Source organism: Amphiprion ocellaris, chromosome 11 (assembly GCF_022539595.1).
Source record: "Amphiprion ocellaris isolate individual 3 ecotype Okinawa chromosome 11, ASM2253959v1, whole genome shotgun sequence".
NCBI classification, from domain to species: Eukaryota; Metazoa; Chordata; class Actinopteri; family Pomacentridae; genus Amphiprion; species Amphiprion ocellaris.
Genome location: NC_072776.1, coordinates 10,703,097 through 10,720,777, shown reverse-complemented (window position 1 = coordinate 10,720,777; position 17,681 = coordinate 10,703,097). Strand labels below are relative to the sequence as shown.

General features: G+C 39.6%; 2 protein-coding genes across 2 annotated transcripts in view; one reads left to right on the top strand and one right to left on the bottom strand.

Moving 5' to 3' along the window:
* The window catches only part of LOC111577015 (coiled-coil domain-containing protein 148), a 32,420-nt gene that overhangs the window by 13,026 nt on the left and 1,713 nt on the right, over positions 1-17,681 (bottom strand). The window contains exons 3-11 of the mRNA XM_023283073.3: positions 16,385-16,476; positions 15,834-15,955; positions 11,968-12,071; positions 9,445-9,536; positions 8,810-8,961; positions 6,450-6,545; positions 5,608-5,789; positions 4,955-5,093; positions 1,519-1,725 (exon numbers count right to left, since the gene is read on the bottom strand). Coding sequence (XP_023138841.2) covers positions 1,519-1,725; positions 4,955-5,093; positions 5,608-5,789; positions 6,450-6,545; positions 8,810-8,961; positions 9,445-9,536; positions 11,968-12,071; positions 15,834-15,955; positions 16,385-16,476 — 1,186 coding nt within the window. The remainder of the gene's footprint in view (positions 1-1,518; positions 1,726-4,954; positions 5,094-5,607; positions 5,790-6,449; positions 6,546-8,809; positions 8,962-9,444; positions 9,537-11,967; positions 12,072-15,833; positions 15,956-16,384; positions 16,477-17,681) is intronic.
* Positions 9,852-10,412, top strand: LOC111577017 (uncharacterized). The gene is made up of 2 exons (XM_023283076.3): positions 9,852-9,875; positions 9,959-10,412. Exons 1-2 carry the CDS (start codon positions 9,871-9,873, stop codon positions 10,260-10,262), a joined length of 309 nt encoding a protein of 102 aa, XP_023138844.2. The 5' UTR covers positions 9,852-9,870; the 3' UTR covers positions 10,263-10,412.

The following is a 17,681-nucleotide window of genomic DNA, read 5'->3' as shown; positions in this document are numbered from 1 at the left end:
CAAATACACAGGAGTTTATGTTTTCTGGGGATTACTCGAAATAATATGTTCATATTATCTTTTTAAGACACTGGTCTTGTCGTTCTCGCCTCATAACATCCCTGCAAGGACACCACGGAAAACCTCCAATGTTTGTTTCTGCATCAACAAATTTAAAGTACAAACACTCATTAGCTAAGTAATGCTGATTGAGATTCATAGTACTTCCCATGAAAAAGTAATCAGCTGTCAACTGCTTTTGAAACTGTCTGTTGTCAAGAGGATTTACAAGTTTCACCATTTAGAACAGCAACAAAAATTAAATAACACTGAAACACTAAAAGCAAATCTAAATAATGAAAAAATTATGAATGCGATGTAATTGCAGACTGATAATTTGAGACTTTTCCTGAAGTGGGACTGTCTCTACATTTCTTGCAGAAACACATTTATCCAGACAACATTAGGCTGTGACATAGCAGTGAAAAATCATCCATTTTACAAGGCAAGTAGGACAGGGAGCATCGAGACTGTCATATATTGTGTTTCCAAGCACAGATACTTGCAGCAGGTTTGTTGGTTTGTTAGTTCACAACATGCCCGACTTTATCTTCTATAAATACTCCCATATAGTTGAATGTGTGTAGTTTGTGGTGTAAATATGCTTTTACAAATTTCCCCAAAAAAGAAACTACCCTTATAATGAGAGCAGTGCTACATTTCCAGTAGTCTCTCTCTCTCTCTCTCTTACATAATCCTGCAAAATGTCAAAAATGCTGAAAATAGAGACATGATGACATGAACTTTGTACCTGCAAACCATCAAACCACTGTGCAGTTATTTGACAGCAGCATTGTAGTGGTGTTGGCCCACGCCAGCACTACATCGTACATCAGCCACAGGACATGAGCGCCAATTTTTTTTTAAAAACCACACAGGCAAAGCAAATTCAATTTGCACAGCACTACATCAACAGCACATGGATTTGTTCACATGAGTAACTTGTTTGTTGTGTGAATGTGAACTAGCACCCCTCAGAGACAGCAACATCATGTTTGCAAGACCATTCTTATTAGCTTGTTTGCATTCACAGCCCATCCCAAGTGGCAGCTGAAGCGCGAGATGCTGTCAGGCAGCCTGGCATAACATACAGCCTCATCAGCAGATACACTGTACTGGAGCTGGCAGTCTGACGCTGCTGCTCACACATCACACTATCACAGCCACACGTGATCACTCAAAGGCGATATAGGAAAAGGACCAGATGTTATTATATACTCTGGAAACTAGCTAAATTCAGTAAACATTGATAGATGTGAGTGTCCCTTACAAATAAGAATGGTAGAAAAGCAGATCAGAGAACTCTTACTGGAAAAGTTTCAGAACAAGCATAATAATAAAAGGTATAGATCTGCCTCCTGCAGGGATTAAATGGTGTTTGTGGATATACTGCTAACATGAAAAGAGCCATCTCATGAAGCTGAAAGTGTTCTGAAAACATGTGACAGCTCCTGGTGTGAAGGTAGAGCAGGTACTAACTTTCTCTCTGAGATGCAAGCAGATGTCCTGCTGGTGTTGGCGACCTCTGTGGAGCTCCAGCTCCTCCTGGTGGGCATGTTTTGCCTCCTGCAGCGTGACCAGGGCTCTGACCAGCAGTTCCTCCTGGTCTCTCTGCCACTGCTGGGTCATTACTCTCAGCTGTGCCTGAGTGAAACACTGCAAGTCCCACACACGTTCGTGCTCCATCTGGAGGAACAATGAGAGCGGACAGGGCATTGTTTGAATGTGGGAAGGCACAAAGGCATTACAGAATGTATCAGCATGTCAAGTGCATCAGTTACACATATACGCATTAAGTAAAAATCTTCGTCTAAAGCAAAAAATGAAAGACAAATATGAAGAACACAGTGTACAAAACTGAAGTACCGCAGCCCAAATGGCAGCTCTGTTTTATTATGCATGGTGTAGAACCAAATAGAACCATAGGATCTGTGTCACATCTGATTCTGCCGGTGTCTAAAATGGTCTTTCTCTTCTGGCTTTGAAATGTCCTGAAGAAAAACAGTTCCTTTCTGTGTGAGGGCTGCCTGTAGCTATTCATCATTCTGTCAGCTCTCACATAGGCTGCACCACTTGGCTGCTTCATTGGAACAGAGGGAATGATATTCATCTATGGGCTAATAGCGGCTAACTGACGGTGGGAAGGCATTAGACGGCTGACTGGTTTTATTGAAAATGAGTGAGCTGACAGACCTGCCAACGGAACAGAAGTGCCAGAGGCAGTCAAGCAAATCCTGTTTATTAATGCACAACTTTAGAACTTGGGGAAGAGACCCCCTTTATTCTTCACTTTCTCTTGTCCTCTCCTTCGCTACCCTTGCCTTCCTTGTGTTTAGCAGCAGCCAGTAAGCATGAACAGAGTAAGCATGTACATATGTGCTAAGCATGTTTGTTCACACCATACAATATCTGTTTGCACACATACATGAATGTACTTTAGCCGTTTCACTCAGTAAGTGTGTGGACACATTCGCTGCACTGTGCCTGCAGTACACACTTTGAGTGTCACAACACTTAGTTCAGCGGCTGCATCCACATTCCCTCTGCAGAGTGCCGTCACCATGAGGACTGAGTGGTGCAAAGAAGAGAAAATAAAAGTGGCCAGATGAAGTCAGAAATAGTAAGAGGTATGAATTATTTCGACTATTGCCATGGGACATTATGAGGGTATTATGATGAAATCCTGCTGGTACTCTGTTGGCACCCTGCTTGTTTTGAGATAATAGACAGTAAAGTGCCCCATCCAGCAGAGGGAGATCTCCACTTAAAGCTAGCTGGAGAACCACCAACCTCATAGTGAAACTGAGAGACAGATTGTACTTCAGGTCACCAGATGAAATGCAGAAAACATGTGCACATACTGCTACAAACCAAATAAAGTGACTCTGCTGAGACAGTACTCTGCAACTGGACCATAATTGCAAGCCAGACAAACTACTGAAAGAAATGATTTGTTTCAAATATCACGGGATTAAGAGAGCAAACTGAGTCAATGTCACCTACAAATGCTCTGTCTCTGCTCTACTTCCCTTTGGCTATTTCTTTGCAAGATCAGAGAAAGAAATTGAAGGGAAATTAGAGGTGATTTATTACCAGTGCCCTTATATTGTTACTGCACAAGTCCTTTGCCTCACACCTTCTATCTAGCTAAAGAAGATTGACAAAAGCAACAGAAAATGACACCATCACCCTGTAATGATTGCATGCAGATGGAACTTAATGGCAGGTGAGCAATGTTTTACAGCTCAAACAGAAACAGCTTTCCATGCTCTTAAAAACCAACAGAAGAAAGGTTAGAGCTGAAATGCTGACTCCCCAGAAATATAACTAAATTGTAATTAAAGTGCTAACTATAGAATTTCCAATCTACCGACATATCTGAAGGTTCACTGGGAATCTTTTTTTTTCAATAAAAATATAAGAGAAATACCTGCTAAAGCCACACTGCTGCCAGTCATATTGTTTCACTCTGTTTCTCAATTCAAGAGACAATTCTTTGACCTTACAGGATACTAATCATATTTATTTACCTGATTTAGATCATGAAAATGTCCCCAAAAAAGCCTGTACAAAATCAAGATTTCTTTTTTTATACAACACTGATAGCAGATTAGCATTTATGCACCTAATCAGAGCCGTTTCAGCAAAACCAATCTATAACTCGCACTCATTATCCATTGCTCACAAGCCAGTTTAATTATGACTAATAGCTGAATTAGGTGGAGTCAGAGCTACATCAACTCTGAGACGGTTTCTGAGAAAGTGAAGAGTGTGGAGAAAGACATCTCTCCTCCTTGCAACCCCCCCACCCCCGAGGCTGAGCGATCACAGCTCTAAATGCAGCACCCAGCTGGAACTGATACGAGGACAGGTCTCAGGGTGCGGGCGAGGGAGGAGAGAGGGCCTGGCGGTTGTCATGGCAATGTGAGGCGGTGGCGTGAGCGAATTGTCCACAGTGGATGACATGGCACATCCTGCAGCGTGCTGAACAGATCATTGTCCGGGCTTATCTGTGTGTCGGTGTGCTCAGTTCAGGGTACTGAGCTACATTGATCAGGGAGAGTGGGACTCACACTGCAGGGCCGCCTCTGACAGGAGGAGGGGATACATATTGAGATGGATTTGTGGACGATTGTGCCTTAATGTGTGCATGTATGAGTCCATGCATGTGTGTGCTTTGTGTGGAGTACAGTCATGAACACAAAAAGGGCAGCCCACAGTAGTGGCCAAGATTTCTACCAGGGGATATTTTCCCCCCAAGATAGATTTTGCTCTTTAGCAGGGCAGATAACCCCCAGTTGTTCAGTGGTCAGCTTCAAGGAGTGACTGTAACTACAAGTCAAAACAGGACTTCCCTGAAAATTGGATCATTGCTCTCAGTGATACCTCCCAAAATAAATGAAGTGATGCTGCAGCTAGAAATTATTTTTCTCATTTATTACTGAAATTTAGTCATTTAATCAGTTAGTCAGAAAATGTCAGAAAATGGAAAATCTGAAGTTCCCAGAATCCAAAGCAGTGTCTCTCTGATGTCCTAAGACATTAGGATCATAATTAGTGGGAAACTAAAGCAGGGTGTTTACATTTTAAAACTTCATACCAAAATGCACATTTTGCTTTTGATTGAAACATAACTGAAAAGATTATTTTAAAGATAATTATCAAACTTCTTGCTGAATTGACTGATCAAATAATTGATCGATTGCTTCAGATTTTACAAAAGTTTTCAGAATCTGTCAGTACTTTTGTCCTGTTTTTGTGTGTATTGAGGAGTTTGTACAATGTTCCAGGTCAAGACTTAACTGAATGAGTACACCTGTGTACACAGACTGCCATCTCTGCATTTCACAAAAGTAGCTGTTCCATTTAATAAGCAACTCAATACATTTTATCTTTATTTTGCCAGAGCACTTACCAGGTCTTGTCTTGATTTTTCAGGGAAAAGTCTCAACAGCATGTCCATACAGAGTGCTCTGTGGTTGGGTATGTCATGACTGTATTTAGACAATGTGTATTGAAAGTGCTGATGGTCATCTAGAGGCCAACCGCAGTATCTGAAACAAATTCAGCACAAAACTATATGAACAGGAAGAAGCCTCAATAATAAAATAAGCAATATAATGTTGCTTCTCTATACAGTTCATCGATTGCACTTACAAAGTGTACACACAGTTTAACTGCAGGTCTATGTAACAGTTATGAAACTGACCATATGGAAATAAAAATCAAGTTATGAAGTACCCTGGGGACACTGATATAATCAGCCTCCTGCTGAGACAGACTTGTCTTCTGCAACAGCCTTCCTTTGAAGAGTGAAGTAACTGCATCTCTATATAGCGTTGATGCCCTGCTGACTTTATAATCTTTACACCAACTTCTGCTTTTACATGTGCTCATGAAAACTGACAGGTAAAAATAATTAAAAGCTTATTTCTGCTAAGACTAATGAAGACACCAAAGGAACTGTCATCATACATTTATTTCATATTAGCTGGACAAATCAACGTTTCTCATTCAATCAGTGTGTGAGCACTTATAATTATTAAGAGAAGCAAACTTTGAATGTACCTGTCAGTTCTTTGTAGTAGCTCTTGAAGACTCTGTAACCTGCTCTGATACCTCTTTGACAGGGAGTGGAAGGCCTGGATCAGACAGTCCTGCAGCTCTGGATAAGGGCAGTCCGCATCCAAAACCTCCTTTGGAATTTTTTCTGTGTTCACCAAATTATCTGAAGTACTATTAAGATATTTCTGAAAAGGACAACATAACTATCTTTGACAGAGTCTGTACAACTATACATCTTTGAGAAATATGGTTATATGTAAAAGTTTTGGCATCTGGGCAAATTACATCTTGTGTTGATTTCTGAAGTGAGAAGTAAATACAACCCCCGCAGCAAACAAATATTCAGAAATAAGCTCTTTTTGCAAATAATTGCTGTGGACAGATGTTTGTAGAAAAGAAAAAGCAGTATTTACTGAAGAGAACATTTTGTTAACTGCTAAACATGGTGGTGGAAATATTCTGCTTTGGGCTTGTGTGACAGCCAGTGGAACAGGAAATATTCCACAGATGTAGTGAAAATGGATTCCATTACATATTAGCAGCATTTTGGATGTAAATGACGACACAGTACAGAGGCTGGCCTCTGAAAAGGAGCAGTGAATTAACAACTGCAGCAGATTAACATTAATTTTTTAAAAATTCTTTTTCCTTCATGAATCAACGAAGTACATGATTAGCCCATGTACCCAAACTTCTGCATACACCTGTACAGTGAAATGTTTATTTGAATTAGTGTGGTGCTGAAGCAAATGGTTTTCAAGCTCACAAATGAACTGTGATATAAAATTTGGTGATCTGCAAAAGAAGAGCGGAAAATAGGATTTTTCGAGCAGTGCAAAATGTACCTCCAAACCAAGGCCCATAATCTCCTTCTCCAAGTCCAGATGCTCCACATGAAGTTTTGTCATTATGTCATCTTGCTGGTCTTTCACAAACTTAATCTGGTTCAAGAATAAAACCAGAATGTCAGTTATACAGTTTGACCGTATGCTGTCTATGGATAATAAACTGGGAAAATAAGACTCCAAGCCTTGCTGTAACTAACCAAAAATCCCTCTGATATTTATAATGCTTAGAGGGAGACTTTCTGATAAAATTCCGGAGCTTAAACAAATTTGCCCCCACGTTCTTTCGGTCGTGTAGATTAGAAAAACACTTGTCAGAGTGATTCAGTAATAGCCAGTAATCAACAACTGCTTATTTTCCAAGATGCTAGATATCAGCAGGATTGAAAAAACAGCTACCTAGAAATAAAGACAGTGCTTGTCAAATAATAACATCTACTTCTCTGTTTAGACAACAGAACACAGTAATAAGACTTGAAAGTTTAAGAAGGTATTTTTACTGATCCAAATGCTAAAGGAGTAGTCACATCTACCGCATTGACTGGCCAATTTGTGGAAGGGAAAACAACAAAGACTATGCTGCCACATCTTTCTGATTGTATTAAGACAGGAACAATTGGCTGTGTACAATTCAAAAAACTAGTGCAACAAAAGAAATTGGATTTCTCAAGTCTTAAGTGACGTGTACTAACTCTCTGTCCTCATGTGGCTTTACATGGTTTGGGTCCAGCACTCTCACTCAAGACTTTTGTCTCCATTTTCTCTCATCCCTAGCCTTTGTAGAGATCGAATGAACACCAGCATCCATTCCTTCAGCCATGGCTAGACACTTGTCAACTGTGTTTTTCGCACTTAGTCTGCACACTGGATATTGACGTGTTACACCAGTTCCACCAGACTTCAGTTACTGCAGAGTCAGAGGCAACACTGTATCTTTGGGTGTATTGAATCAGAGGTATTAAACTGTACAGTTTCCGTAATAAACTTATGACAGAATAAACCAGATCTTTATTTCTGATAATGAAATCAGCCACATGATGTGACTTTGACGTCATTATGACTTAAGTAATAGTACCGCTAGTGGTAGTTAATGTCAAGAAAAAAAACGTACGATTCAAAGATCTACTACATATTTTGACCAACTTTGCAGTGCATACTGCGCAAAGTAAAAAAAAAATATTGAGATACTACTTTTTCCAACCAGATTGTTCAGAGCTAACGTTTTGTTATATTATACAGGAAATGAGTTTGAGACTTTATATACTCACAGGTGCTGCAAGCATGGATCAAATTGTGCACGTTAAGGAGAGACTGTAAATTTTAAAAAATACACAGTACATCATTGATATAAAGGTTAAAATAACAGTAAGCAAGAGAGTTCAGCGGTTCACCACTGACTGAAAACTGCAGATACATTAAGAAAGCATGAGAATGTTTATGCGGTAGATGGAACTCTGTGTGAGTTTTGATTCCCTTTCGTTAAGTAGCTCTTCATTTTGGATCTTTATTCTTTTTTTTTTTTTTTTTAGCATTTTAGACTCCTCAGTTTTAATTTAAAACACTCAAAGATGGAAGTGTAATTCTGTAGCACCCACTGCTCTTTTTGTTGTTGTGAGTGATAGAAAGGAAAGGTGGTGAGACTACAAATCTGAAAAAAGGTAAAAGATGAGAAAAAAATACAACAAAATAGAGGCATTGCAGCTGTGTGTGTGTGTGTGTGTGTGTGTGTGTGTGTGTGTGTGTGTGTGTGTGTGTGTGTGTGTGTGTGTGTGTGTGTGTGTGTGTGTGTGTGTGTGTAATCAGGTGGGTTGGGGTGATGGGCCAACAAAAGAAGAGGAGGTCATGGGAAAGAAACAAGCATGAGTGAGCCACACAAAGCCGACAAAATGGCTGGCAGACTGTTCATTCCGAGAACGGTCTGTCTTTAAAAACTCCTTAATCTCACCATTCATCTCTAGAGCCTGCAAGAAGCCTCTGAGAGTCAAAGGCAGAATTGATGACTTAGGCGCTGTGGATATCTAACAAACAAGAGCTTTATGGACAGTAAATAAGGCTGTGTACAAGCTGAGATGGCTGTGCACACAGCTAAAATTCACTGCTCAGTGTACCGACAGGATAAAATACTGCCAAATGGTTTGTTGATAACTGGACATTAGCTGCAAAGTGGAACTTAGCATTCTTCAAAGCTATATCATTTTATTTTCTAAAATGTGGATTAAAAATGATATCCAATACATCATTCTATACAGCTGTGACACATTTTGAATTGTGCCACTCTGCTAGCTTTCAACAAATGAGGCTTTGTATTAAAGTTCTGACTGGACATTCAGCCATATCTCGATTTCATAACGCACAGGTACCTGTTGTTTTACTTGTTCCCAGTTTGATGGATGTGCCGAAAGCTGCTGAAGTTGTATTTCATGCAATCTGAAGCACAGGTCATCCCTGAGCTGATAAATAGGCTCCACGGTGGCTATTCTGAAATCCTCTCGCGCCCTCTCAAGACACAGCTCTAAAATCCCAAATCATACAGATACACACATTAGTACATTACTTATTAACAGCAGAAACTGATAATGACACATAGTTATTTAACCCTCCAAACTTTAAAACTCCTCCTAAGGTTTGAAAGGCCTGTTGCACGCAGCATTTATCTGACCCAGAAACTAAATACAGACAGAATCATCAGATGTTTGCTGCTGCTTCAGCTGCTGTTCTACCATGGAATTTACTAAATTAAAGATATAAAGCATTATATTTCATCAGATCTCTTTATTCTTGACATACATTTAAAAAGGAAACAAAAAATAAACTATTTACACCAAATTCTGTACAATTCAGGGACTTTCTGGCTAAACTGCAGGATGTGTTTACACAGAGCAGATTGGAAACGTATGGAAACAACTTAGACAGACTGAGGACAAAATATAACATACTCGATCAATAAAATAAATACAACATGTTCAGAGGGTCAAAAACTGCTGGTGTCGTTTACCATATTCGTGAAGTGAGAAAATGGCAGTATCTGTTAGATCGTTTGGCCTGATCTGCTCTAGAAAAACATGGATGTCATTCTCAGCCTCCTCCCTGTTTCATGAGAGAAAGAGGAAAGTTATCCTGAATAGCAAGCATGTATATAAATTAGTTAATTTAGCAAACTTTGCAACATTAGGTAACTGTCAGGGCTCCCTCCTCTGTCCCAGCTTCAGCCCCCACCTGACCTCCCTCATCCTCCCTTATCCTCCCTCATCCTCCTTCCTCCTATTCCTCGCTCCACCTTCCTGCTCTGTCCAGCTGTTGTTCATCACCAATCACTCATCAATGGAACTCCGGGCAGCTGCGGTGCAGCACACCTGCTGATCATCTCCACCATAAAAGCCGGCCGCACACTCCGCACCCTGCCAGATAGTAAACTCTGCTCATGCAGTGAGTTGTCTAGCATTGCACTTTTTGCTAAAGTTCTCCATAGAAAAAGCCTTGCCTTGTCTAACTCTGTTTCTCTTGTTTAGCTCCGCTGACCCAGCTGCCTGGTTCCACCTGCTCTGTTCCTCCATCTCCTGCACTCCGGATCCAGCCCTGACCAGACCTCCCCCCTCCCTCCCTCACCTTGGACCTGCTGCCTACTCCTGGATCCCCTACTTGTCGTGGAGGGTCTCTGCCTGGCGTGTGCCCCCCTCGGCTCTGGAAAACACCCCGCCTGTCGCCCCCCCTGGAACGAGGCTCTCCTGCCCGCTCTCCGCCGCCAACCTACCCCCACCATGGAGGATGCCAACCGGGCCGCCGGTTCCTAGTACGGTCACCCTCCCCGTTTAGTTCAGTTACTCCAGACATCAGTTTTCCACCCCGTCCAGCACTCCCTTAACCTCTGTTTAACACAATAAAATCCACCTTTGTTCTTGCCTCAGTCCCTAGTCTGTGTGCTCTCTGCTCGGGTTCACCCCTACGCCGTGACAGTAACCAATAAAGACATGCAGATAATGACACTTGGTTCAAATGTTCCCTGGAAGAGAGAAGTCAACTCCTTCTGTACACATCTAATGTTATCGGTCAGTATATACCAGTATACCACTACACCCCTCACAGATAATGCAGTGTTTTTTCTGGGCAAACTAGCATACTGTTGACTTGCTCTGTATGAGATAGAAACAATATTCCAGCTGTATTCAACTCAGCTCAGTAACTCATTATTATACCCATTAGAGAAGCATAAGGAGTAAAGTTCTTTGGTTCTGGCTGCTGCCTTAGCAGCATCTGCAAACCATAAGTAATAACAAATGAACCAATTCACAAGACAATAATGCAGCTATAAATGAAACTACTGCTGTCCTGGAAGAACTGCATATTTATAAGTTATGCTTACAAAAATTAAGTAAAAGCACATTATGTCATTATGCAAATGTCTCTCATTTAAAAAAAATAGCAATTAGAATAACTTGTAGCAAATGCCACATGGAAGTTGCAGCTGCAAAAGGTGGAGCTAGCAACTTTACCGACTGCTCTGTAGTTTAATCTATGCTAATATGTGATCATTTATTGATTAGATTTCTTTTGAACAATCTGAATCCACACAGTAACTAGCAAAAACTTGCAATTGTGTAAAAAGTAAAATATTTGCTTTGCAAGTGTACTGAAATAGAATCAAGAAATCCTATTAAATGAAATTACTCAAAGAATTTGAAGAAATTTGCTGTATCTTCAACCACTGCATTCAAGTAGTGTCATCATTTGTTCTGATCTCTCATCTATCAAACACAGTATTACAGGCTCAGCCATAGGTTTGACAAAAATCTGGGAGTAGGATGTCTTGTTGCTGTCGGCAGCATCATATTAACAGGCCGGTGGAAATAGCTACAGTAATTGTTTACGTCTTGGGCAACTAACTGGCCCATGGGTTGACAAGACTGTGGAAAAAGGAAGAGTAACCATAGAGATATTCTTGCTGGTTTTCCCAAATGGCAATATATCTTTTGAATCCCAAGGTAATTTAACTAGCTATATGTGTCGAGAGTTGCAAGCAGTGGCACATCTTTATGACTAGGCTCATTACTGAGACTCACGCTTGTGTACATCATTAACCTTGGGTGGCTCAGACACAGTCATTATGCAGCCAAACAAGCTGCACCCCAGAGCTAGTGCTGCCCTTCTCACTTCACAAGGCATGACACTGCTGGGGCCCCAGTCCCATACTTCTGCCTCAGCATGCAGAGGAACAATTTTCCTCCATTCACTATACCCCTCTGTCTCCACGCAGCTATAATCTCCCACTTCTCTCTGAATACTCTAATTCAATGTCACCGCTGTCAGAAAATCAGCGTAAATCTCTCCTCTTCCTGTTTATTCCCATGATACGCTTTTGTTAGTTTTTTTTTCTTACTTTTGCACACCCTCTTTACACCCTATTTTTACATGCAGGCTCCTGTCTGGGTGCAATGGGGCTTAAGTGGAACGGTTGCATTGTGTAATAGCAGATTCAGAAAACTGCTGCAGATAATGACAGGGAGTAATAGGGGGCTCTTACTCAGCCTTTTGCAGCCCAGGGCACTCTCTGCTCCACACCTGTCTATGCTGCCGTAATATGGAGCTCTCCTTGGTTGCCTTGGCTGCACAGCGAGTCTTCTGAACCTATAAGACAAGGTTTAATGTACAGCAGGGATAAGCAGTTTCCCTTGAACTGCATTGTGTACTGAAAAAAACATAACGCTGGAGTGTTTGCTTTTAAATGCACTTTAGCCATTACATTTATTCTCCTCTGGCAATTACCTTTATCTGGACAAGCCTTTATCTGCAGTGCTTTAATGCATCAATTATCCAGACCATTTTGCAACTTTGGAAAGGAGTGTATAATGTTGCAAGGATGGTGGAACATGAAATAGGTAGTCTTCTGATAGTTGAAAGTAAGTTGTTCCCTTTTTCTTTGCACATCAGCGATATTTTTTCTGGAGGCAATTGCTTCAGTCTTTATGAGCATTATTGTGTGTGTGAGAGGTAATTCAACTGAAACAGCGTCACTGTTAAAGCATGAAACCGAAATAAACAGTGGAAAATTAAAATAATCAAGTAGGAACATGCACGACACGCATGAGACATGTTATTAGGAGAGGAGAGGGGAGTGAAATCTTAATCTACTGTCATTTGTTTTGCATTTTTATAATAGCCCTCCTTTAGAGCGCTCTCAGTGTAGCGATTCATTGTCATATATCAGTGTTTCTATACACAGGCCAGTGGCTCAGATAATTGTACAAAGAATAAATAAATCACATAACTAATACATGTGTACAATCTATTTCAGATGAGCGGAAAATCTGAAGGGGTTGGGGTGTTAATTTATCTTGTGACTGTCTGTCTGTGTGTCAAGCAGCTGCTGCTGTTTTGGCAGAAGAAGTTTGAATTTATCGTTCTGGACATTTCCCCTCAGGGTGACGTCCATTTTATATTAACTGGAATCTACAGCACTCACTCTCAAACTAGAGCTGCACAGAAAGAAAAAGGTCAAACTGATGCTGTTCCATGTCTCTTCCAGGCAAAGTATTGCAGGTAATCTTAATTTGCACTGGGTGTCTAACAGCTCACTTAGACTACATAAACTGTGCCTCTAGTGAAATTTGCATCAACTAATTTCTCATCTCACTGTGCCAGTTCATTAATAGCCACCTTTATCAGTGTTATTTTACCCATTAAATCCCCCTGCTGCCTATTTTCACATTTTATCAAGAATAGACATTTCAAACACTGTAATGAGCACAATTTGATATTATAGAAAATCTATCTTGTGCTGTCGCCTAGATATCTTTGCACTCCACATTGTACCTTTTTATGCATTTAACAACATTTTATATCTTATCTTAAATCTTGTCCCTTAATCCAGCCCTTGCAGATTTACTGTCAGTTTTTCATGCCTTTTAGATGTCTGTTATCAGTCAATCGCAGTCTTAACACTGATAAACAAAATGTGTGGTATCAGCATAACACTTCAGGCCTCCCAAACTGAAAATGTGGAAATTAACAAATATTTGCAAATCTGGCTTCACTACATTACTTCTTGTATGACCCACATGGAAGACCTGAGCTGGAAGGCAAAAATAAATTCTTGCAGCAAATAATTCTGGTGCTTCTCTGTTACTCAGAAGACCATAATACTGTCAAAAATCACCTGTGTTCTTGAATGCATGGCTCTCCCTCCAAAATATCTAATTGCACTGTGTTTTGTGCATTTCAAACTTGCCAATGGGCTTTTTCACAGCGGACACCTTGACTTATTATAGTAGGAAAAGTAAGGGTGTTACTAATAAGATAAAAGATGGTTCTGCTCTAATGGTCTCTCCTTCCTCTGTAAAAGATATACTCTAGTGTGACCAGTAAACTGGGCCGTCATAGATACAATAATCATATTATTTTGCATCATCAGTGAAAGGAATACTGTCCTTCAACCTACAGGGACTAATGAAAAGATGGTATGATCCTCTTTAACAGAATAGGGAGAAGGATACTGTCCAATACAATATTTATGAATGCACAGGTGTTTCCATTTTTCCTGGCTGAAACCTTGGACCTCTGCACAGGTTGAAGATAGGTGGAGGTATATATTGGCCTTAACTGAGGAACAGACCCACAGTACTTGGGCCCTCGGGTCAAATAAGGCGCATGATAGGATTTTCTAATTCACAACGTGAATATTGATTCAAACTGGAATACTTTTTTGTTTGTTTAAATGTTCAATAATGTCCCTTGGCTGTTGCTCATTTAATTGAAAACAAATAATTTCAGAGGTACATGAGTTATGGGGCTTTTAATGTTAATTCATTTTTATCTGATAAATATAATTGCTTGTTTATTAACTGGGCCCTGGCCTCCTGTCATTTTTACAAAAGTGGCCCTCAGACAAAACAAGTTTAGTATCCCTGCCATCGAGCTTTTTTTAAAATTTTTTTTTACTGCAGACAGTTTGACTTGTCACAGTAGAGAAAGCACAGGAGGAATTAATGATGGCTCGGTTCCATTAAGTGTCCCAGTAAGCCATGACAATTAAACACAAAAGCAGGACATCCTCCAACTAGAAAGCAGCTGTCATGGGTATTCTAAAGGCTGTGTTTAAAATGCCAATTGTTATGTGATGGAGTATGTTTGACTTGTGCTTGTTTGTCTCTTGCTGTTTTATGTGTTTTTGAAAAGAAATGTAGAAATACAGATAATCTCTGAGTGTATGCATGTGTGTAAAGGACTGTACCCTTGCAATTATACAGTGAGGAGATTCCCACAGGACTGTGGTGTTTCAGTTATGTGCTTTCATATTTTTTAGTAAAGTGAAGATTTTCTGGCGAAAAACAAAAACATAAAAAAATAGGTGAATATGTAGATTCACTGGGGAAAGAATGTGGCAACAATGATCAAATTTGATTTAAAATGGTATTAAATAAAAAATATGCCTTTTCTCATTCTGTTGTCATGTCCACACACACACATACATGTGTGTATGTATGTATGTATGTATATATATATATATATATATATATATATATATATATATATATATATATATATATATATATATATATATATATATATATATATATATATATATATATATATATTTAAAAGAAATTGTACAGTGTATACAGTGTAGTACAGTGCTGCTAAGGGTTTAGTATCTAATGCTGCCAGTCCCTGCCTAGAAAGCATAAATGATCTCATGCTTGAGGCTACTCATGGTCATTTATTTACCCTCTATCACTTCAACAATGGGAGATGTTCAAAAAGCCTGCCTTTCAGCAGGGCGACTGAACGTGAACAGCCTGTGTTATCTAGGTTATACAGAGAGCAGGGCTGGAGGGAGCCACAGGCAAACATAATGATGCTAAAAGACTCCTGACACAGTTTACCAATTAAAACAACACAGGTCTAACAGCTTAATCTCCATTGCCCCAAGCATTAACTTTTTGCTCTCCTCAGCCATACGACTATGAACTTCAAACAGTGTTATAGAAAACCACAGGCAGCCAAATGAATATTCATGGCGATGTTTTTCTGTATGGCGGTGATATTATTGCTCTGTTTCATGGTGTTGGACAAACTACAAACATTACGCAATGCGTGTTTTATACAGAATGAAATCCCTTTATAGTGTGTGGCATGTATGAAAGAGGAGAAAAAGGTAGACAAAATAGAAAGAAATTGCAGTATTTAGTATTACTGGACACATGCTGTTTTATCACCTCACATCAAACTCAAGTTGTTGTCAGTTCACATTCTTCCTGTGGAAGGTAATGAATAGTGTTGTTGCACATTATTCTTTATTTGCTGCTTAATCACCATGCTATTAAATGTAGCAGGGATTGGTTTGAGAATAACATTGTTGCTTTAAGTACAAAGATAATGCTGATAATTTACCTTTTGTCGAATTAGTTCAGACTCCAGGCGTTTGACATCAACAATGGCTTGCAGTCTTTTATATTCCACCGGTTTGTACTTTGAGCTGCCAAGACCATTTTTCATTCGCAGTGTCAGTTTTTCTGCATGGATGAAAGCAAATGATATTGCCGAATTAGGATCATTGGACTTCTTGAAAATCTCATCACTTTTCATGTCTGAAGCAAAGTCTTTATGCTGACTTCAGCAAAGAAAAAAAACGAGGTAAAGGCAGAGGAACAGCACCAGCTGAGCGCTAATGGATTGTATGCGTAATTGAGAAATTATTGCACAGGAGGAGGGGGTTGCAGAGAGCAAACTAACTGTGTCATACAGTTTTTTTTAGTAGTTCAGCTGTGACTCAAAGAGGCAGGTGGATAAACAGAAGTAATGCTGCCTTTGACTACAACATCAAAGACTTGACAGCACCTGGAGAATTCAACATGGGTACTCCAGGTCAAACCTGTTCAACAGTTCAGTGGGCAACTATGTCACTTAGTTAGCAATGCTTTAGACCCATTTTGTACTCTTACCTACATCTTCTGCTCTGTAGGTTGTTACGAACGTTTGCACATCCCTTCCACTCATTGCTGTACTGTTCTTTTTCCATGCAACCTTCAAAAACCTTTAAAATAAAGAAAGGAATCACTGCATGTCAGAAATTCAAAGGTTGTACAAAGCTTTAAAGAAAAGACATTTCACCTGCACAGGCAGGTACATGGTTCTAGTAGGGGGGCATGACAAAAAAAACAGTAAGGCCCATCAAAAACCAAACTTTGACATCAAGGTCTGTGTGACATTGGTGAAAAATATCAGTCAGCTCTCACTAACTTTTAGTATTTGGAGCGGACAGATGGTGCACCCAGTGTGAGACATGCTGCTGGAACATCTCTATGTCTTTGTTTTGGATGAAGTTTGGAAAAATTCTGGCCACACAGGGTTTGTGTCAGGTGAGATGTACAGTGTGTGAAAGCCTTGCGTGAAGGAAGGAACAGATTTCTAAGTGAAAGGAAAAAAGGAGCATCAGTTTTCCTTTTACTTATAGAAGGGAAAACGAATGCTCTGTTTTGCATCTACTAAGTATTTTTTGTCTACAGCACATATGAATACTCATTTCTTGTACAACAAGATTACTATTTTTCATATATTAATGCTGAAAAGTACTTCAGGAGTTAACTGAAGAGAGTTATGTTGTTTTTTGACATTTTTGCTCAGCTCCAGAATTATTGGCAAACTGTACTAGGACAGCAACTATTATAATTAGCAAACTATTAAAATTATTTATTCATTTTGTTTGTCATTTGTGACTAATACCTGTGTTAGAGTCCAACGTGAATTTTATTGCTATTCAAATTTAGTTAACTGTTTGTCTTGTGAAAATGACTGTGCCATATGTGTATCCAAAAATGTATTGCTACATGACTCTCTCAGGTTTGAATATCACTCTGTGGAAATCACATTAGCCAGTGCTTTTCACAGAATGACCGTCCATACCTGAGAGTGACATGTAGCATTGCACCTTTGGATACATAGCTAGCTTAACCACTTTTACAAGTAAAGCACTGTACTACCTTTGAATAACAACTAAAATTCAAGTTGGACTCTAACGCAGGCATTTTTCACACAATAAAAGAAACGTCTACTATTAATGTCGATACTAATGAGGCTAAACTTGAAAAATGTCAGAAAAGGGCACACAATATCGTTAATTCATGAAATTAGATATATGGAAGAATAAACAAAGCAGTTACCAATATGGGGAATATTTACAGAGCTTCAAAATACACCTAAATGCAACACACACGACCATTATTAATTATTTGTTTTGCG